Source organism: Dasypus novemcinctus, chromosome 12 (assembly GCF_030445035.2).
Source record: "Dasypus novemcinctus isolate mDasNov1 chromosome 12, mDasNov1.1.hap2, whole genome shotgun sequence".
In the NCBI taxonomy this organism is placed as follows: Eukaryota; Metazoa; Chordata; class Mammalia; order Cingulata; family Dasypodidae; genus Dasypus; species Dasypus novemcinctus.
Window position 1 is genome coordinate 7,191,860 of NC_080684.1, and position 22,456 is coordinate 7,214,315.

At 36.7% G+C, this 22,456-nt stretch overlaps 1 protein-coding gene across 16 annotated transcripts in view; it reads right to left on the minus strand.

The window, feature by feature from the left end:
- Nucleotides 1-283: 283 nt before the first annotated feature.
- Nucleotides 284-22,456, minus strand: part of KIF21A (kinesin family member 21A) — a 158,792-nt gene continuing 136,619 nt past the window's right edge. For 7 of the 16 annotated variants that reach the window (XM_058307800.2, XM_058307794.2, XM_058307799.2 and 4 more), the window contains 7 exons: nucleotides 17,150-17,286; nucleotides 15,444-15,624; nucleotides 13,833-13,997; nucleotides 12,564-12,681; nucleotides 10,617-10,787; nucleotides 8,750-8,949; nucleotides 284-1,557 (listed from right to left, as the gene is read on the minus strand). In XM_058307800.2, coding sequence (XP_058163783.1) covers nucleotides 1,464-1,557; nucleotides 8,750-8,949; nucleotides 10,617-10,787; nucleotides 12,564-12,681; nucleotides 13,833-13,997; nucleotides 15,444-15,624; nucleotides 17,150-17,286 — 1,066 coding nt within the window. In that variant the 3' untranslated portion in view covers nucleotides 284-1,463. Of the gene's footprint in view, nucleotides 1,558-8,749; nucleotides 8,950-10,616; nucleotides 10,788-12,563; nucleotides 12,682-13,832; nucleotides 13,998-15,443; nucleotides 15,625-17,149; nucleotides 17,287-21,194; nucleotides 21,207-21,876; nucleotides 21,916-22,456 lie in introns of all 16 variants that reach the window. The other 9 variants (XM_058307787.2, XM_058307797.2, XM_058307792.2 and 6 more) reach the window with 2 other exon arrangements.

The window sequence follows — 22,456 nt, forward strand, 5'->3', positions numbered from 1 at the left end:
TACCCTGTCCTGACATTTACGGGAAGAGTTCCCACCCCTTTCGTTTTAACACCCACGTTTGAATCCCCAAGTTATAAAGTTTGATTTAATTCCTTTAAGTGGCAAGTTCCCTTATTTCATCAAAATCTGATTACAAGATTATTTCATGTCTAGTGAATAAAGAAAGGAATATGTATGAATTGTTTGGTATAACATTTTAAACAAGCTTACATCTCACAGATTAAAAATGGTCTTAAAAAACACTGGACTTTTCTTACACTTAGAAAAAAACAATAGAATAAAATTAATTCAGAGCAGCACGTTTATTTAAGCCCTAGCTAAGCTCTCATTTACAAACAAATATTTTCAGGGAAAAAATCACATATGACAATATTTTCAAATGTTATACCATCTACATAAAAATTAAACTTGCAGAATTTACAAATTAATACTCAGAGCAGACAGATAAATTATACATCCTTTTCAAACTCCAATCTACAGCATTTAAAAATTCATAGTCACATTGTAAAGTATTCTCTCTTTACAACCTACCTATTTACATAGCCTTTCCCATCGCAGATGACAGACCTCTCATCACAGCTACCAAGGTTTGCAAACAGAGTGTATTTAAAATATATTTAGCAGCATATAAAAAATTAGATAAAAGGGGAAGGAAATGTTACTACTAAACAAAAATGAAATCAAAAGGTGATAAGAGAAACAACTCCATAGGAAAATAGATCAAAATATATTTCTGTTAGGACACTAACAATGTTTCCATCACAGACCGTATGGACAGCACTATAAAACAACCACTGAACAGCGTTTTAGTCCTGAGCACAGACGAGAGCACGGCTACAAAACTTTGGTCAATACATGTAAATGCCAACATTAATGCAAACTGTTTAACATTCTTTATTAGTAGATTAAGGTCAATTCCACTTTATGAAAATTCTCAATCATATTCTCCTATCTTATTTTTCCCATTATATTAAAAGAGCTTTGACGTTTGGGAACCCTCTACAGGCCAATTTAAATACCAGACAAGCGGGCCACAATTTTACTGACATTCTCAGTATGTTTAAATATGTAAATCACCTGAATAGATTATATGAAGGAGTTAACAGTGGTTAGCATTGTATTTCAGGTGTATTTTCTGACTGTCACAGCAGCAGACATCTTGCAATTGAAATAATTTGAAGGCTTTTTTTATAGCTACGCACAAAAATTCAGCCACAATAAAAGTGCGAATCAAGCATTATATCAACAGTAGGTATGTATGTTTCAATAGATATTAAAATTAAGCACACAGGATACGTACAATTTTATTAGAATATGATTTATATTCAGCAGTTGGATTCAGATATATTTTCCAGTTAATCCCAAATATAAGTTTTTGCCTAATAAATGCAGGGCAACATTTTCCATAAAGAACATACAGAACATTATCACAGTATCCAATTTATGACTACCTCCAGTTAAATTTAATTACTGGCAATGTCTTCCCCCAGATCGCCAATATCAGAGATAGGGCCATCCTGCAAATTGCGAGCCTTCCAAATTCTCACGGTTCGATCACTACAAAACAATAAATTAAAAATAAATATGTGAATGGAGGCAGACAAATAAATAGCTCTTAGAATTACTACTTATCATGGAAACAATTTCTGAAGATGCCTTTGAAAATATAAGTAAAATAATATGCATTGTCCAATAAGTGTATCAAATCTGTACCCATAATAATGGAGCTTGTTTCTCACCCTTGTCCCCTCCCTCTCTCAGCCTCTCATGTCCCACAGTCCAATATATCACCAAATTCCACTAATTGCAACCCCTATATGCCTTCGAGCTGCCTTTCCTCTCTCCCCCAAAGTGGAAACGAAAGTGCCAGGCACCTCTCTCTAAGCCAAACTCAGCATATAAATACATTACCTTGGCCCCAGGGTGGGACATGATTTCCTGGGGGTGAGCCTCCCTGGCACTGAGGGATTACTACCAAGCACCAAGTAGCAATGCAACTGGAAAAAGACCTTGACTGAAGAGGGAAAAATGTCCCTCTTTATATGGCTAAGAGACTTTAAAGTGAATTGGGAGGTCACTCCAGAGGTAACGTTTATATACATCTCAGCAGGATCTCTTTGACTACCAAAGTAGATACTGCCCCAATGGGGGGCTCTTGGGGGCTCCAGAGACATCCAGACACTATAGTCAGGGCAGATAGCTCAGGAGTTTGGTGTCTTTTCAGTGGGCCCCACTTTGGAATTTATGCTCCCCAGAGTGATAGAGTTGGACTCAGTTGTGGTTTCCCTACACATGGCTCTTCTGTCCTTCTACTTGAACCTATAATTAGTACTAGAGTTGGTAGATGTATGTCCAAGAGACTTAAATCTTTGGGCTGTCCACGTGCTAGCTGGGACCTGAATCTCAATGGAGTTGCAACACCTCTCCAGTTCATTGGTCTCACCCAGGACAACTAATATGAAGGTGATGATGGATAACTACCATACCAAGAAACCAAGGGAGTCTACAACTGCAAGCAAGAGAGTCCCATCCATCGGCCCCAGGGGATCACAGCCCTCTCTCGATTGGAGGTGGAGTGGACATCACCATCCCAGAATCCTTGGAACTGGGGAATGAACTATGGACTAAAGTAGACTTACTGGTATTCTACTGTAGTATTATTGTGATTCTAGCAATGGAAGAAGTTATAACAGTGATGTGAAGGCAGTGGCCACTGAAGGTTCTGAGGGCAGGGAGAGGGAAAAACAGGTCTAATACAGGGGAGTTTTGGGGTCTTGGGAATTATCCTGAATGACACTGCAACGACAGATAAATGCCATTATAAATCTTGTTATAACCTACAGAATTGGGTGGGAGAGAGTGTAAACTATAATACAGTGTAAACTTTAATCCATACCTAGTGGCAATGCTCCAAAATGTGTTCATCAATTGTAATGAATGTACCTCACTAATAAAGGATGTTGTTAAAGTGGGAAAATGTGGGAGGTGTGGGGAGCTGGGCATAAGGGAATCCCCTATATTTTTTATGTGACATTTGTATAATCTAAGTATCTTCAAAAAAAAAAACAACAAATTTTAAAAACAGTGTCAGGCAGTGTTACTATTTGCCCTCTCTATACATTAATGGATTTAATTTTCCTTAATTACCACAACAGATAGGCACTACTATTATTCCCTTTTCAATAGATGAACAGAGAGCTTAAGTAGACTGTCCAAGTTCACGAAGTTAAGATTTGAATCCAGGCAGCCTGGCTCCAAAGGCCCACCTCTCAACCACAAGACTGGACCTGCCTTCATTATTTCAGAAAACATATGGTGACATATGGTCAGAGGTCTTCAGGTTCATCCCAGGGCCTCTGGGGTGGGACGTGGCTGAAGCAGGGCTTCCAGGGAGTTTGTGAATCTGATAACAGTCATTAGGAATGATCTCTGGTGAAATCAGAATAAGCTCACAGAAAAGGCAGGAGGCTATTAACAAGAGGACTAATACTCCACCTAGCATAGAACGTAGAAGATGAAAATTGTTTCTGAGAAAACTTGTTTCTGCACATCCCAACATCTGGATACTGGGGCCCAGTTATTAGATAATCACATTTCTTACTAGGTCTGTCATGGCTTAAAGAAAATGTTCTCTGTTTCAATTCCTGACAGCCAAAAATGAAAGTAGAGTTTCCACAGAATTTGATAGCTAAAAGGCACTTCAGAGATTACGTCGTCCATTTCAAGTGAGTTGCTCAATGAGATGAAGTAAAGGACAGAGCTAAGCCTAGATTCCAGGCTTTCTGATTTTTAATCAGTAATTTTCTCACCATCCCTCACAGCACACATACATTGATAATAGCAAGGGGAAATGTTCATTCATTTGCCCATTCATTCATCCATTTTATCACTCAATAAATGTTTGAGAAGTCACTCAATAAATGTTTACTGAGAAACTGCCATGTCCCAGGTACTACCCTAGGTATTTGGGATAAAGCTATTAAACAACAGCTCTGCCTTTGGAAAGCATATATTCCAGCAGAGACAGATGGACAATAAGCTATAATAAATAATTAAATTATAAAGTATATTCAAGATGACAAGTGCTATAGAAAAAGAAAAAGTAAAACAGTGTAAGGGGGATCAGGAGCACGAGGTGGTAGAAGAAATGACAATTTAGTTAAAATGTCAGGGATTGGTATTGAGAAAGAAATATACTTTATTTCAGGTAGTGAGTAGCTGGGGCAAACGCCCTAAGGCAAGAGTGAGCCTTCTATTTCAAGGACCCAGCAGGTTGGAGCAGAAGAAACAAGCTAGAGATGAGTAGAAGGTATGGTAATAGAAATTAATAAGGTCAGAGGCTCAGATCAAGTATGTCCTATACAGGTGAAATGGAGTTACCACTGCAGGGTTTTGAGCAAAGAAGGAATGTGAACAGACTTTTGTTTTAAAAGAAATAATCTGGCCTCTGTGTTGAAAATAGACTACCTACGTGCAAGGTGCCTTATTCTGGAAGCTTATATAGCAATCTGGTGATGACTGATGGTGACTAGCACGAGCGAAGGAGGAGAAGGCATAATGATAACTGATCTATTTCTGAGATATAATTTAAAAACAGAAACAAAAAGATTTGCAGGTGATTAGCTATAGAATGTGAGAGAAGGGTAGGAGTGAAGATATCTGGCCTGAGCAACAGAAAAGACAGAGCAGCCATCAATAGAGATGGAGAAGGCTATGGGCTGAGCAGATTTCTTGTGGGGATGATCAGCAGTTCAATTTTGCACAGGTTAAGTCTGAGATGTTTGAAATTCTGTTATTAGGGAAGTGGACTTGGCCCAGTGGTTAGGGCGTCCACCTACCACATAAGAGGTCCGCAGTTCAAACCCCGGGCTTCCTTGACCCATGTGGAGCTGGCCCATGCGCAGTGCTGATGTGTACAAGGAGTGCCCTGCCAAGCAGGGGTGTCCCCTGTGTAGGGGAGCCCCACGTGCAAGGAGTGCGCCCCGTAAGGAGAGCCACCCAGAGCGAAAGAAAGTGCAGCCTGCCCAAGAATGGCATTGCACACATGGAGAGCTGACACAGCAAGATGACGCAACAAAAAGAAACACAGATTCCCGGTGCTGCTGATAAGGATGGAAGTGGTCACAGAAGAACACACAGCGAATGGACAAAAAGAGCAGACAACGGGGTGGGGGGAAGGGGAGAGAAATAAATTTAAAAAAAGAAAAGAAATTCTGCTATTAGTTATGACAGAGTAACTAGTACCAGGTTGAACTACCTGCTGTAAATATAGAGAAACCTTGAAAAAATATGTGGAACAACTGTTTTCAGACACTGGGCAAGAAGCAATGCAGGCTGTGACAGCTTAGAAAAGGGAGACAAAGGTGATCTCTCTGGCAGTCCTGGCTTTTTGTGTGAAGGCACAGAGAGAAGGAAGCAGTGTACTGGGAGGGGTATACAAGCAGAGAACTACAGAATCATTAAGTTGAAAAGAGAGAAATAAAAATCTGAGAAGTCTGAAGTAGGAGAATTTGAAAGACCAAGTAAAGAAAAGGAGAAAGCTATGCAGAGAAAGTATCTACACAGAGTCACCTAAAGTTTTTGAATAAATGCTAAGCTGCACATAAGTAAAATGAGATTCTATAAAGTCAGCAAAAACAACTACCTGGGAGGAATGAACACAACAATTCCCAGAGTTCACACAGGACTATGAGATGTTAGTGTCTGACCAGTGAAGTGGAGGATTATCATTCAACAACCAGAACATTCAGTAGAGATCCCAGAGGAGTCAACTCTCAGTAAAAGAGCTAACTAGCCCTAGAAAGGCAACTCTAGACCTACCTAGCCAAGTGTAAAAACCTGCCTAACAAAGTCTCAAAAAGATGAAGCTGAAACACAAATAACTTAACTGCTTGCCAAACGAAGTCCAACACTCTTTACAGGAATACAACAAAACCTAGACATAATCATATTATAATGTACAATGCCCAATAAACCATTATTTGATATGAAAAGAAAAAAATGTACCCATAAACACAAGAATAACTGGTCAATGATAACAAATCTAGACCCGACATATAAGATGGAATTACTATCAAGAATTTTAAGGTATAAATATGTTCAAGGATTTCAAGGGGAAAACATATGAATATACTGAGGAGAGAAATGAAAGATACAAAAAAAAGAGAACCAGATGATCAGGGTAGAGCTAAAAATACAATTTCTGGGAGTAAAAATTTACTGGATGTGCTTCACCTCTAATGAGATGTTACAGATGGAAAGCTCACTGCACATGGAACTTAGAAACTATCCAAATTGAAGCATAGGAAATAAAAAGTTGGAATTTAAGAAAAAGAACAGACCCTTAGTGACTTGTGGGACAGTATTATCTGGTCTGATATATGCATAATTGGAGTCCCAGAAAGAAAGAAGGATGACAGAAATACATATGAGGAATAATGGCTGAAATTTTTCTATATTTAATGAAAATTACAAATCCACATATCCAAGAAGTTCAAATAACCCCAATTACTAAAAAAACAGTGGTAAAAAGAAAATATTAGAAGTGAGTTTGTGATGCTTATTGGACATCCAATTGGTGATATGAAATAAGCAGTTAGATTTATGAGTCATTGGTTGAAAGAGGTCTGTTCTGGAGATATAAATTCAGAATGTTGATATTTAAAAAATGAAAACTCATGAGAAGAGAAGAGGACCAAGGACTAAACTGTGGGGCACTTTAACATTAATATCTCAGGGAAATATGAAAGCATGCAATGGACAGGGCAGGAATGATCAGAGAACAGAATCTGCCTCAGAAGCCAAGTGAACAAAGTATATCAAGGAGGGCGAGTAAATATTTGTCACATGCTATATAGATAAAGTTAAAGAAGAAAATGAGTGCAAACTGAACCATGGATTTAGCAGTGTAGAAATCAAAAGTTATCTTGACAAGAGCAGGCTTCATAAGTTTGTATGGGAAAAAAAAGTCAGACTGGAATGGGATTAATTCAAAAAACTGGAGTCAGGATGTACAGACAACTCCCTCAAGGAATTTGATTGCCAGGGGTACAGAGAAATGGCAGGGGAAATAGTCAAGAGATGGTTTTGTAAGACCGGAGAAAAAAGACTGATGGCGATGACCAGGTGGTGAGGGAGACACTGACGATGCAGGAGAAAGGGGGATGGATTTACAGATCAATGTCCTGGAGTGGGAGGAAGGAAGAGAGGGGTCCAAGTGGAAGCGTGGGCGTTAGACAGGGCACAGATAGTTTTTTTCTGTTATCAGATGAGAAGTAAAGGATTTAAGTTTAGATGGAGTGAGGGTAGAAACAGAATCAAGGCAGATATTGCAGAACCAGCATGGGCAGTGGTGAAGAGCACAGACTTTGAAAATATAAAAATATGTAATTTGCACGTGATGTTCCTTGGGTAGACTGAAAAAAAAATTAGATCTTCAAAATGAGACCGTATCAGGGAAGAGAGGTAAGTGCAGTAACATTATATCTCATCCACCAGGCCGTCATAATTAACAGTACTCTTCTGAGTGTCCAACAGCTTTGAGTGGTGTCAAGTTATTTCCAGTATATTATCAAAATCTCAACAAGTTCACAAGGAAGTAGATAAAAGTGAGAACTCTACACAAAGTAATACATCTTGAAAATAACATCTGTAAAGCACAAAGACTAAGCACCATAGAAAACCAAAAAAATATTTTAAGTTGATTTTGATATAGAATAAAAATAAAAGAAAGTGAACCTAAATGAAAAGAGGGATTGAATGGAAACAGCACAAATAATGAGATGCCATAGAAGTAGAAGTTTCAAAATAAAATAAGAGCATTTGTGCAGCTGGGATAGACTCAAGATAGTTATTTATGAGAAACTGCATTTTATTTGGATGAGACCAATGTCTCTCATTATAGTATATAATGCTTTCCTTTCTGAAGTACTTATATACATAGTATGTCATTCTTATGGCCCCAATTATCTCCCCACACCCTTCAAGAATAGTCGTAAATATTACCTTTTCAGTGAGTCCTTCCCAGACCACCCGATTTAACCCCCCCCTCCATAATCCCATCCTCCTTTCATGTTTAATTTTCCCCCCAGGCACTTATTACCATCTAACATGCTTTACTTATTATTGTCTGCTTCTTCTCCTAGAATATAAACTGGTGCTGTGATCTTTTCCATTAATCGCTCTAGCTGCCAAGAGTCTGTGATACAGCTTGGCTCCCTGGAAATTCATCGTGAATGAATAAAGAAATGAACAAATGAATTCATCCATCCATCCATAACAGGCAGAGAGCAGGTGCTATTACTGGGTACTTATACTTTAAAGGAAGGAAAAAGGAGACACCAATAAATTTTTAAATGAATTGTTCTAAATCATTCATTCCCTATGAATGTAAGGTGAAGAACAGCAAATTTGTTGCCTTTCCTTAAAAAAAAAATCCTTAGAAACCAGTCATTCATGAATGATTTCTTTAAAAATTAAAAGCACCAAGGCAAGATCTTGCACAGACTTCCCTCTGTAAGCAGTGGTAATACAGGTGTAGATATCGTCATGTAACTTGGGGAGCCTAAATTCAGAGCCCACAGTGTACACCAGAAAACATAAACAAATGAGACATTTTGAAACAGACATCTGAATGACTGATCAAAGGAGTCTGTATGCTTTTGTTTCTACATACTTAAAATTTAGAGTATTTATTCAGTCCGAAACACCAGTAACCAGTTTAGTGAAAAATCATGCAGGAAAAACTTACTCAGCTGCGGTAAAAATGTGAGTGGAATTGACACATATGGCATTGACAGGACAATCGTGACCCTTCATCTCTCCACCCGGCGCCAAAGTATCCACGTTCCAGAGTTTCAGAATGCCCCCTCTGCAGCCACTGAGCAGAGCCGGGTGGCCTGGCACCACGCCCAGGGCACAGACCCAGTCCTTATGTGCATTTGGAACTTGCTGTGGGAAAACAGGAGGAATCAGCAGCTTAAAGGGAGCCCTCCATAGTGATAGGTTCACATCAAATAAGTTACATTTTTACTGATAAAACTCAATATTTGGAATATCGAAAGGCCTGCAAATGATCAAAGTTCATTTTCTAAGCAATCACTCACAGTTTAAAGAAAGAAACTGTAATTTGCATTTCAATTTGTCTCGCCAATTATCATTATCAGCCTTAAAGGCCTATGATGTTAATAATCTATAGAATCTAAAAGATTTGGAAAGTATACAGAATTCTTCAAACCTCCCATCCTCTTCATGGGCAGTAAATACCTCACCTTTCTCCAGAGTGTAGTTATTAGTAAAACAAGATTGAGAACTACAACCTGGTCGGCAGGCTGGAGGAGCTGTCTCGTAAATTTACTGCCTTAAACTTTTGGTAGGGAACATAGATGTCTGAGGTTTTCTGTAGAAGACAAGGGGTAACCTATACATATATTTTAGTAAGTATGATATTAGACTACAAGACTGTATTTATACATAAATATATTTATACATGCAAGAAAAATCACAACCATCAACATATTCTACAAAAGAAAAGCTAATGAATAAGGTATATGAATCCATTGCCAATATTAATATTCATGTTATTTGTTCATTTTCTTTTCGTTTCCTGGTTACAAGGAGGAAAATGGTAGCAACTCCTATATATACATTTCTCTCTCTATATATAAAGAAAAGCATGAAACAGAGAACAATATCACCAGCTAACTGATTTCTTCACCTGGAAATTAAAATTACATCACCAATGTTCTTTTGTTTTTGTTTTTTTTGCATAGTAACCATTAATCTGTATGAAATGAGAGAATCATAACTCTTGGGCATATTAAAATGCCCCCATAGATGAGGAATCACTTACACTTTTGACTACAGCTAAACTTAGTTCTCTTTGGAATACACGACCATAAAATAAAAACATAAGAAAATGAGAAACTACAACTATTCTATTCCAAGGCTGATTTTCTTTAGTAAATACACATATGGGGTAATTCCAGATCTTTCTACTCTTTATCAGTGTCTATTCTCTTATCTGAAAAATATTATTAAATGTTGAATTTATATTCCTGTCACAAAAGGGAAAGAATTATAGCACTTCCGTTTTCCTTCCAATTAGTAGCTCTAGGAGAAGATAAAACACTCTTTAAGAGGAAGCTCTGATTAATATAGTGCCTAGTGAGCAGATGGGACTCAGATAGTTGAGCCCCTGCCTCTCACATGGAGGTCCTGGGTTCTGTTTCTGGCACCTCCTAAAGAAGACAAACACAGAGCAAACAGACATTGAGCAAAAATAACAAGCAGACAATGAGAAAAAATAATGAGCAGACAGAGAGAGAGAGAGAGAAAAAAAAATGAGCAGGGAGCAGATGTGGCTCAAGCAGTTGGGTGTCCACATCCCACATGGGAGGTCCCAGATTCGGTTCCCAGGGCCTCCTAAAGAAGAAACGAGCAGAAAATGAGCAAAACCAACAAGGAGACAGATGAGGGAGCCATCTCAAGGAGGGAATATAGATATATCCCCTAAAAAATGAAAGTTTAGATAGGGGCTCCTTAAGTTCTTTCATCTAGACTATTATGTGGTTTTAAGTGCCCTCTCCACACCATGACATGAAAACAGTCTGCATTACCTGAAGAAGGTCTTTTTGAGCTAAGTCCCATTTCTTGATTCCATTATCTCTTGACCCACTGAACAGGTTATCCCCTTGAATGGTCAGTGCCTCAATGCCGTCATAATGAGGAGGTTCAAAATTGTGGGTGGGAGTCACAGTTCCAAGAGCCCCTTCAGTTACATCAAACATCTAAAAAAGCAAAAAGAAAGCAGACATCCCCATTTAACGTACAAATAAACACCTAAATGTATACATCCCTAGAAATGTATACATATACATGCATATTAGAGACAGGATTTGTTTTGTTACAACTATTTTACTAAGTTCATTAAATTAACCTAATACAAATGATATTTATATTTGCACACTATTTTTGTTTACATGTCACATGCATACCTGTCTAGGTTTTTTAAGGAAATCAGTTTTTCCACAAATGAATGCACAAAGATATATTCAATAACAACAACAATATGTATCTAATCAAAATTCAAATAAACAATTGTTATTTAATCACTATTAGGTAGCTCTGTAGTTCTGATGTTCACCTCAAGTTCTGTAAAGCTGCTGTTCAAAACCTTTTCCAATTTCCTCAGCTGTCCTCATCTCTCTTAGCTAAAGATTTTGTTAGAACTTATTAGCCTTTCCTAAAAAGGCTAGAGTGATCCAGAATTAACTTGAATCCTCTCCTCTATGCCTCTTCACTGTTCCTTCTATCTCAGAGGCTATACTGTACTTGCATTTTGGAAAGGTTCACATCTATGATCTGATTCTAACTCCTGCTACCACTTTCTGCACTGGTTACCACTTCCATTTCCCCTTCACTCTTTCCATGTCCACTGAGACCATTTCCTAAGCATAAGAACATGTTCAAATCTCCTGAATACAAAATCCTATCCTTTGAACCATTCTATTTTCAAATCATTAACTAATCTCTCATCTTTGACCTATTTTAATCAATTCCAAGAAGAGTATGCACTCTCTTCAACCATCTATATTATGACTTTGGTCCCTACTCCATTTAAGAAAATGTAGTCTTAGCAGCTATATCCAAACAAGCGGATTTAGTTCTCCCAAGTCCTCATTCTAGTCTAGCTACCAGTAGCATTTGCCACAACTGATGACTCCTTCTTCTCTATACTTTCTTTTCTATCTTCTTGACTTTCTTTCTTACTGTGTCCTCTTTTTATTCTTGTTGGTTCTTATGCCAAGACTGAGTCCTCAGCCCATGTCCCTCAGCCTTGGAAAAGTCATGTACTCTAGCGCTTGAACATCCATTTCTATTTGAATGGCTCCCAAACCTACATCGCTAGCCCAAGTTATCTTGAGCTCTGGTCTACATGTGGGTTTCCTGTCAGTACCTCACATTTAACATTTCCAGAATTAAACTATGCTACTTTCCTCACCTTATCTGCTGATTTCATAAAATCCTGAAGGTCCTAATATGATCACTAAGAGAGGGTGACTATGAGGTGATGACAGAGTACAGATTAGATGGACAGATAGATAGACAGATAAAGGCAGGTGGAAGGGAAGGAGGGAGGGAGGGAGGGAAAACCTAGTAGTTGATAAATTTAGGTATCTGGATGGGATTCTTACGCATTGTTTTTGTATTATTTTTGTAACCTTCCTCTAAGTTCGAAGTCATTTCAAAATAAAATTTTTCTCTTGTTTTTAATAAAAGATGGTGACCATGAAACTCTAGTATTACCTGGGAGATTGAGCTAAAAAAATCTTTAAACTCCCTCCCAATTTATCTTCTATGAAAAATGAGAAGATCAGATTAAATATAAGACAATAGTGATCAGGAACTATGAATGAGGAAAAAACAAGAAAGGAAAAAATAAAGGTTGGAAAAGGAAAAAGAGAAAAATCAATTAAAAGGATGGGTCCTAGATGAGTCTGAATAATTCAAACCTAATATTTAATGGGAGACAAGAATATATCCAATAACTCTATTATACACACTTTGATGTAATGATCCTTGGAGCCAGTGATGATTAGGTCCTGTCCACTGGAAATCTGATCTACAGTAAGGCACATAACAGGGCCGAGATGTCCTGTTAACTTTCCTGTAGACTGAAACCTTTAAAAAGAAAGAAAAATAATTTAATTTCAAAATATTTCTTTGCATGCTGGGGTTAAGCCTCAACATAAATCCTTAGTCCACCTCTATGAAAACTCTCGAAAATGGTCAAAGTAACATATTCTATGATGGATGTGGGGCAAGTCCTAGGTAAGTTATTCCAAAACTGGCTAATGTCATTTAGAAGGAAACAAAAAGCAGCAAAGTCTGAAAAAACGGCTGAAAAATAATTTCAATTCTAATGCAAGTTGAGGTAAACCTAAATCTATTCAATGTCTGAACATATGACAGATATATTCGATTACTGTTATGAGGGCCAATTTGGAATTTTATTAAAACATCCGTATCACTGATATAACTACAGAATCAATAACAATGGAGAAAGTAAGATTTTACACACACAAACACACACACACACGTATACACATTTATAAAAGAAATATGCCTGGGAGGAGGAGTAAGGAGATTGGAAGAAAGAAAAACAAATGTTTATGCATGCACATGCACACACAAGCATATACATCATCTATGCACATGTATGTAAACATACATGTGTACGTGTATATCGGGAATAGGTGGTCTACTTCGGCAATTATTAAAAGACATTAGGACATGTGCTATCAATTCTCTGCTGACAATAAAAACTTGTTTCCCAGTCCTACTTTCAAATCAAGCTTTTGGAATACAGAAATTAATTTGGCTTCTAGGACACCAGAGTTTCTCAAAAAACCCTGTGGAATTTATATTCAAAGTTATTAAAGCAAGTTTATATACTGAAAATGAGACATAAAATGTTAATATTATGTTGTTAAAAAAAAAAAGATTTTTTACTGATGAAACCATGGTAAGAACCCTGGTCTCTTCCTAGTAAACAAGACGATTTATAGACACATTTTAAGCAAGCCTAAGGTTTCTGTCCTTTTCTCTTTTCTTTCTTAACAGCAATGGAGATTAAAAAAAAGGAAAATTGTGAGCTTGTTAATGAATCTGAGGACAGAGGAGATATTTAGGGGTGTTGAGCTGAGAAGAAAAGCCCGTGACTATATACTAACGTCAGGTTATAAGAACCAGATCTCATAAGCATCACCATGTTAGTAATGTCTGAAAGCTGTATCTGCCATACAAGTAGTGCATTTTCTTAAAAACCCTACCTTTTAAGATCCCACATTCTGACAGCATTTCCAGAAGCTGCATAGAGAAAAGTGCCAGTTGGGTTTAGTGAAATCTGATTGATCTGGTTCTCTCCAGAAGGAATAGCTACTGTCCGGCTGGTACTTGCAGAACAAGCATCGCCAAGAGTAACTTGACCTGAAGACCTTAACAGAGACAAAACAGAAAAAAAAAATGTCACATATCCAGACTTGAGTTAGGTCTAGGATTTCTTGAATTCTTATGAAAAAGACCAAGGCATCAACAGGAACTGTGTCCTTTTGTCATCGTATACATAGAATAGCCCTTGATACATAGTTGGCATTTATAAATGTTTGCTAAATAGGTGACTAAGTGAATGAATAAAATAAGTTGAAATGGCTTAAAATTTATTGCTTTTATAATGTTAGGAATTCCAGCCAGGTCCTGAGTTGGGGTGACTAAAACATTCAGAAATATTAGACCTCAAAGCAGAAAACTCTATAATGATACAGGGTCACAAAGGGAATTCATTTTTCTTCAGCTCCTGGAAGCCCCCTGTGGGCGAAATTGCCAATATTCTTTTCATACATGAGAAAAGACCTTTGGATTAAAGACAACTGAGGAGCATTTTAATTATATGCAGTTTTTGTTTACTTCAAACCAGCCGTATCTGGGGTATATCTACTATATACTAAAGACAAACACAGTTTACCTATATTTCCTCAGACAAATTCTAGATGGTAAATAATCTTTTTCAATTTTGAAACATGTTCTCAGCTAATTTCTAAAATATCAAGTTATAATCAATCCTTTCAAATTTGACTTTAGTACTTCAACTGGATTGTTACATTTCTAACTTATGATATGGTGTTATATTTCTACAAAATCCCTTTCAATTGATGTGTTCAGTACATAAATAATTAGTTCTCAAATTACAAATTAGCATTTAAAATTAATCTACAAATTAGTAAAAATTAACCCCTTCTACACTCCCATTTCTCCTTTAAAACAATGCAAGTTTCACCTCAATTTTGAACATGTAAAACAGATCAAACTAATGATAAAATGAATCATTATTTGTTGTACGTTTTAAAGAGAGATGATCACAGATAAAGAGAAAACAAGCTAATCCTCAAATTATCCTACATAGCCTGCTGTTCTGAGATTTGTAGTAAGAGCAAAACAGAGTCTCAGCCCTAAACATACCTTCGGTTATTCAAAACCTGTTAAAGACTTGTTAAAGGTAACAAGTATTTCTTAACTGTCTATAATGGTGATTTACAGCCATTTCAAAAAAGTGGTATTCATTTGAAGCAAGTAAACCAGTGATTAGTAGTATGAAATTGTAACAATACCTTATTACTTTGGGGGGAAGAACATGAAATGTGTACTTTATCACACTCCAGAGTCTTTTCTAATATGGTTTATACCTTCTTGTTTAATAGGTGGCTTGTCTTTTATTCTCTCAACAATTTTTTCCTCTATTTTATTGGTGTTTTATCATAAATAATTTAATATAATTTTGGAAGTGGACATGTATAAATAAATAAAATACATTCACAGTTCTAGCTTCCCTTATATTTAATAAAAAATTATTCACTCCTTAAGCTGTTCATCTTTAAGTTACTTACGTCAGAGTTCGAATGCACTTTGCTGAATCTCTGATATCCCACACCTTAATATAAGATGTTGAAACACTGAAGACCAAACTTGTATAATTACAGTACTTCACAGACACGACATTGTTGGGATGACTCCCCAGTGACATTATCTCCTGCCCAGTCACTAGATTCCATACTTTACAAGTACGATCTAAAACACACAAATAAAAAGAAAGGCCATTAAGATAAAACTACTTTAGATCCTCCAAACAATAAAAATCATTGAAACAATTTCTCTCCTTCAAGTAGGAAATGAGACTTCAAACAGGCATTCTAGCTCAGCAGGTTCAAGTACAAGGAAGGTATAAAAATGGGATGAAGCCACAAATATCTGTTGTAGGGATTGCACAGTATTAAAAATAATTATGTAAAATTTTGAAAAGATCATATCAGAAAAGTCCTGCTTCCACTTGCCCCTGACATTAAAATAGCCATTTAAAATCAGCCTCTTCAAAACACTATGCTTTGATCACTCTACCACTTCCTCACAGCACTCTCCTCACTTATAAACACACATATATCTTTCTTTCCTAGGGGTCACTGATAATGGATTTTCTTTTTTTTAACCCATAACCATAATCAGAAAACTCTTATCTTCTGTTTTCTGACGTGCTGAATATCTAATTATCCTGGAGAGATAAACTTAATATGAATCATTAGAAAACTCTGTTATTTCACAAAATTGATTTTTTTTAAATTGGGCAATTCATCACCATTATTCACAATTGTTAAGATCTAGCTTGTTATACCTCCCTCACAATGAACAATAAATGTTGACTGATTGAATTGAATCTTGTAACATCCCTCAATGCTAAAAATCTTTACTATATTCCCAAATTCCTGCATATTTTCTTCTTTTTCTAGTCTTATTGTTCACCATTTCTTTACATATACTCCACTTTTCAACCCAATCAGTCTTAGTTTTCAAACATACTCCATATCTTTGCTAATGCAGTTCTGAAATCTTGGTTGCCAATCCTTAGCTCACGTTATCCAAGCCATGCTATTAGGTTTATCCTAAATTTCTCCTTGTCATGGAAAACTGTTTCTAATGGCTAGGTATATCCCTCCCTTTTCTGAAACCCCAAAACTCTTTGTCTATAGTTCATCATGTATCGCTAATTTCTGCTTTCTTGTAACTGTACCACAGGGGTTAAGAGTGTAAATTTAGAGATGAGTAAATTTAGGCTTCCGATTCTGGCTCTTTCACTTACCAGCTATTCTACACTGGGCAAATTATTTAATCTCTTGGATCCTCCATTTCCCCATTTGCAACATGTATCTCATGGGGGATTACATGAGTTATAATTTGTATTCTGCCTAACAGAGTCCCTGGCATATGGTAAGTGCTCAAGAAATGGTGGTTTGTCCCCATCTTGCTGTCTCTAACACACTGTACATTTCCAGGGTGTTCTATAAATGTAACCTGCAATACCAGGTCTTGTGTGCAGTAGGTGCTCAAATATTGAAGACAGATACAGTTTCTCAATATTCTGGCCACAGAGCATGAACAGAATGCTTTTACTTTCTTCCCAATCATGCAATGATTTTATAAATTATCAGGCACTGAACCAGATTATATCTCAGATTTTTACCACATTATAAACAGATTTTTAAGCCTGTTACTGAATCATAAAGAGAGCCCTGTGAAATGTCCACTGGACAACAGCTAGCACCTTTTGATCCAGTGAAGAGGAGGTCATCAGTGGAATCCACACAGAGCACGGCTTTCGTATGCCCTTCAGCTATGTGAACACAGTGCAGTGGAGAAGCTCGGATTCCTTTTGAAGCAGGAAATGGGTTGATTATGCCCCTGGGGCGGGTGAAAAACAAACAAGCAAACAAAAATAGGACTCACGTCAGTAGCAGATTAATAGCTATAACATGAGTCTAATTTTATTTTTCTTCTCTGACTTCAAGAAGTATTCGTTAAGTAACTACGGTAATAAAACACAGACGGCTCCTTGTCTCTTTCTTAAGCAAAGGACAGAGCCAGGATGTGAGATAGTAATAGCAGTGGCAGGGTGCATCACATTCTGCAAAGAGCAAAGTAGATGATGCATTATGGATTTTCTTATTAACAATTTCATTTCTCCAATGAAGCTGTTTGTACTGAATTCTGAAACAAGGAAGAAGTGGAAATGGTGGCTACTGCAAAATGTGATCTATGTAAAAAAAAATAGATGTCATAGAAAGTATAATATATATCACCCAAATACTAAGAAGGCAGATCTCAAACAAAAATTGAGCAACAGATAAGGATGACTGCATGCACATTCTAAAGAAAGGATGGTTTAAAAAGATTAAAAACTCAAAGAACAAAATTTCAACAAAGATGATAAGAAAGAGAATTTTTTAAAAAACATTGAGGCTCTTTAGGGAGCTTCCTCATAAATTTAATATTTCTGGAATTTCTGCTTTATGCCACTGAGCTATGTACTATGGAAATATCAAGATTATCAAAACACTGTCCCCACCCTAAAAGAATTTAAGACAGGGTCTGAATTGAAATCATTATATGAGGAGGCTAGAGATGAGAATGAATTAAGACATGATAAATATATCAGGTATATGTAACTTTGTTTAGTGCAGGAAGAAAAATTATATTGAAATATGTACATTATTTAAGACAGATTGCATCATCATAGGAAAAATACAGGTAAAAAGCAAAAACTGCTCTGTTTCCTTCTTGATGTGAGAGAACAATCCTCAAGAAGCACAGGGCAGAAATGATTAAGAAGAAATGTGTGCCCAAGGTATGTCAGAGCTAGCAATGGAGACATACTCAATAAGTTGAAGTATTTCCGTTTTTTAATAATTATTTTACAGGGTTTTGAAATTATATGCCATTGTGAAGGCAAAATAATTGCCAGTCCTCTTAAGAAATTGCAAAGATCAAAAGGGGACAAAATATGTGACCCAATGTTCAGAAAAGGAAAACGTGGATTCTAGAAATTAAAGAAGATCAGTAAAACTTCATGTTGAGTCCCATAAGGAAAATATCCAAAAAATCATTATAAACACTTTGAAAGTGCCCATCAATAGACTATAACATGGGCTCACCAACTTCTTGTGTGTGTGGGGGTTCTTTTTAGGGTTAATAGGCAGTAAATTTAGGGAACTGTCATATGTATATGATATATTGATGCTAATAAGCTTCTCAAATGCTATCCTTAAGGACATGGTAAGTATGGAACTGTTGCAGTAAGACAGTTCCACAGGTGACTGAAGAGCCATACCTAAAGAGTATGACAACCTGGAAGATTTTTAATGTCTAACCAATTTATCCCTAGCCCTAAAGACAGAGATGGCATGCTTATTAAACTGATTATAGAGCTGGATGCTGTATTGCACTGCCTGGAAAAAAATGACTAAAACAAAATTCATTCATTTTAAGTATCTGCTTAGCTCTAAAATAGTCATTGGACATCATTTAAACATAAAATTTTAAGTCAAAGAGAGATCACAACGCTCCAAAGAGAGAAGGGGTTTAAGAGGAGCCTAGATGGGTAGCAGACCTGGCCCAGTGGTTAGGGCGTCCGTTTACCACATGGGAGGTCCGCGGTTCAAACCCTGGGCCTCCTTGACCGGTGTGGAGCTGGCCCATACGTAGTGCTGATGTAAGCAAGGAATACTGTGCCAGGCAGGGGTGCCCCCCCGCATAGGGGAGCCCCACGCGCAAGGAGTGCGCCCCATAAGGAGAGCCACTCAGCGCAAAAGAAAGTGCAGCCTGCCCAGGAATGGCGCCGCACACACGGAGAGCTGACACAGCAAGATGACGCAACAAAAAGAGACACAGATTCCCGTGCTGCTGACAACAATAGAAGTGGACAAAAAGAAGAACACATGGCAAACAGACATAGAGAATAGACAACTGGGGTGGGGGTGGGACAGAGAAATTAAAAAAAAAAAAAAAAAAAGAGGAGCCTAGAATCAAATTTGATTATTGAATACAGGGTAAATAAATCAGCAATTTTTGGTTGCTTCACCAACACTATCAATGACTTAGTCAATGGAAGTAAATATTTCAGAAGAAAGAAAATAATAGCGCTACTATATTCTGTCTAGGCCACATTGGTAATGGGATTCAGTTCTGGACACCATATATTTTTTTTTTTTAAGATTTATTTATTTATTTATCTCCCCCGCTCCCAACTGCCCCGGTTGTCTGTTCTCTGTGTCTATTTGCTGCATGTTCTTCTTTGTCTGCTTCTCCTTGCGCGCATCAGCACTGCGCATGGGCCAGCTCCACACGGGTCAAGGAGGCCCGGGGTTTGAACCACGGACCTCCCATGTGGTAGATGGACGCCCTATCCACTGGGCCAAGTCCACTTCCCAGGATGTCGCATTTTAAGAAGGACAGTGAAAAGTTGGAGCTTTCCCCAAGCAGAGTGGAAGCAAAATGAAAACTAGATTATATAAGGAACAGATTATGGAACCAGAACCACTGAACTGATAAAAGAACGTTCATTGGAGAGAAGATACAATAACAACCTGCCTATTTAAAGGGATGTCACAAAAACAAGAGTTGCTAGAGTAATTCTGATGTAGCTCAAGAGGGCTGACAAATAAATAAATGAGGTAAATTTAGGCTGAAGATTTTAAAAAATCAACAACTTTACTATTATAGTCTAGTTATAATGATTTTAAATAGTAAAGTAAGTACTTGATCACTGGAAGTAGTTTAACAGCAATTATCACTGAATATGTAATTACAAAGTACAATGCTATTATTTGCATATCTATGTCAATTTTGAGATATTTGAAATTAATGCTCAGTAATTTATTTGTAATCTAAGAATTTAACCAGATTAAAATTGAAATGGGAGCAAATCCTGCTCAAAAGTCTGAATCTTCCATTTTGAAATCCTGTAGAGATAAGGTTCATAGCTAAGAAGTAGACATCAAATATACAATTATTACTTCAAATGTTGAAAAGATGTGATCTAGTGAAGTCAGTTGCTACTGTTACTTCTCAAACAGAAAATATACCTGTATGTATACCTCAGAAAGCTGACTATATAGAAAAAAGTCATGTTAATAGCCTAAGAGATGTTCTTGATATTTATTAAATGACACACATGATCCTAAGGAAAAAACTGAACAGTACCCTCTGTTAAGCAATACTTTGTCTACAAAGGTTTCCTTCCTTCAGATTACCAGTTTTATCCTAATAATCTGTCAAATGTGCCTCTGATGATATACTATCCAACAAAATTCTGTCAACATAACAAAGTTTCAGAGTGCAAATGTATACAGTAAACTTTCACCTCCAGTGATGTAGGGGACAATTATTTTCTGGAGACCAGGATTCCTTTTTTTCATTTTTTGTGCATTTTAATACCATTGATAATTCAGTCTTCTAAAGAAAAACAATCTCAACTTTGTTGCATTTGAATAATTAGATATTGAAAATGTTTACAAATATTCCAAATATTAGGGCTAATGTTTTATATAGATTGCCTTATAGCAAAGATAATAGGAAAATATACACATTAGAAATATCCATCTATGATATTTCTTTTCTATAGAAATAGCCTATTCACTTTTTTTCCCTAAAATAAAAATATCAACTTTAAAGTAGTATCTTTAAGTTAAGAATGAATATAGCAAAACAGACCAGATCTGAAAGGGAAAAAACACATATTTCTGTTCCATGCAAACCACCAAAGCCTTGTAATACTGTAAATAAGATTAATTTACTTTCCCTCCCCTGCCTACCTTCGGGAGGATCTGATGATGATCAGCAAAATAGCCGTAAAACAGGGAAGACAAGTGTAAAGAGGGAGGTGGCAAAATGATAAATGGGGAAAGGGAATGAGAGAGACAGAGAGAAAAGTAAGGGTCCAAACAATATCCATAGCATGAAAAAAGTTACATTATTATTTTTGAAATCTATCAGCAAAAGTTACTATTTTTTAAAAAACCATTACTTTCTATTCCCTTTCTATTTTTGAAACCATATTTTTCACTCCCTAGCACATTTTCTCATCATATATAAACTACAATAAACTTTATTTTAAATTACTAAGCCAACAACAAAAGTACTTTATTCATCTCTCACACTATGAGATATTAGAAATACTTAATCACTGAGGAAGCAAGTTTCCTATGACATCAATGTTCATAGCACTTAATTTCTTTTAAAGAAAAGCTTTAGATTACAAACAGATAACCATCAAGACAGTTTTTTAAACTATCATGCAAAAAAAGAAGTTTGCTACTGCTTTGTCTAAAATACATGATCACAAAAATCTGTTAAATTTAATGTTTAAAAATATTAGTGCATTTGTATGGTTTACAACAAGTAATGCATGCAACAAAAACGAGACTTGCTTAGCATTTCTGGGAGGCTTTTTAGAACACCAATGAAAGGTCGGAATGTAGGAAAGACAGAGTGTACCTGTGCACCTCCGACAGAGAGGAGTCACTCTCATCAGACCTACAGTGAAAGATTAGAGTTATGAGACGGAACACAGATGCCAATAGGTGACACTGAGTCTGAATACAGAAATACAGCAAACATTTCCTCCAGAGTGTCCTACTATTCTACTGATATCTATTGATAACGGCAATTTCAAAATGTATCTAAGTCAGGTAAGATACTTGATTCTTAGGTTTTCAACCAAGACTTGAGGTGGCAGGAGAAGGCCTTTTACTTGTCCACAGAGCCTATCCTCACTGCTAAAATTTAAGCCCTAGGGGAAACAAAACCAAGTACACGATATAGAGCACTTTGAGCTTCTTTATATTTAATTTGGCTGGTACTAGACAAATTGGCCTATTTCAAAGATTATTAAAAAATTTTATTCATCATCACTATTACTTGAGATTTAGGCTCTAATATGGAAGTTGCACGAATATAAGATATGTTTGCATAGAGAACAAATTACTCAAAATTTAATACGATTTAGTTTGAACTTATCTTAAAAAAAACAGTGAGTTCATTTGACTAGGGAGCTCTCAGCAATAGCTGGAGAACT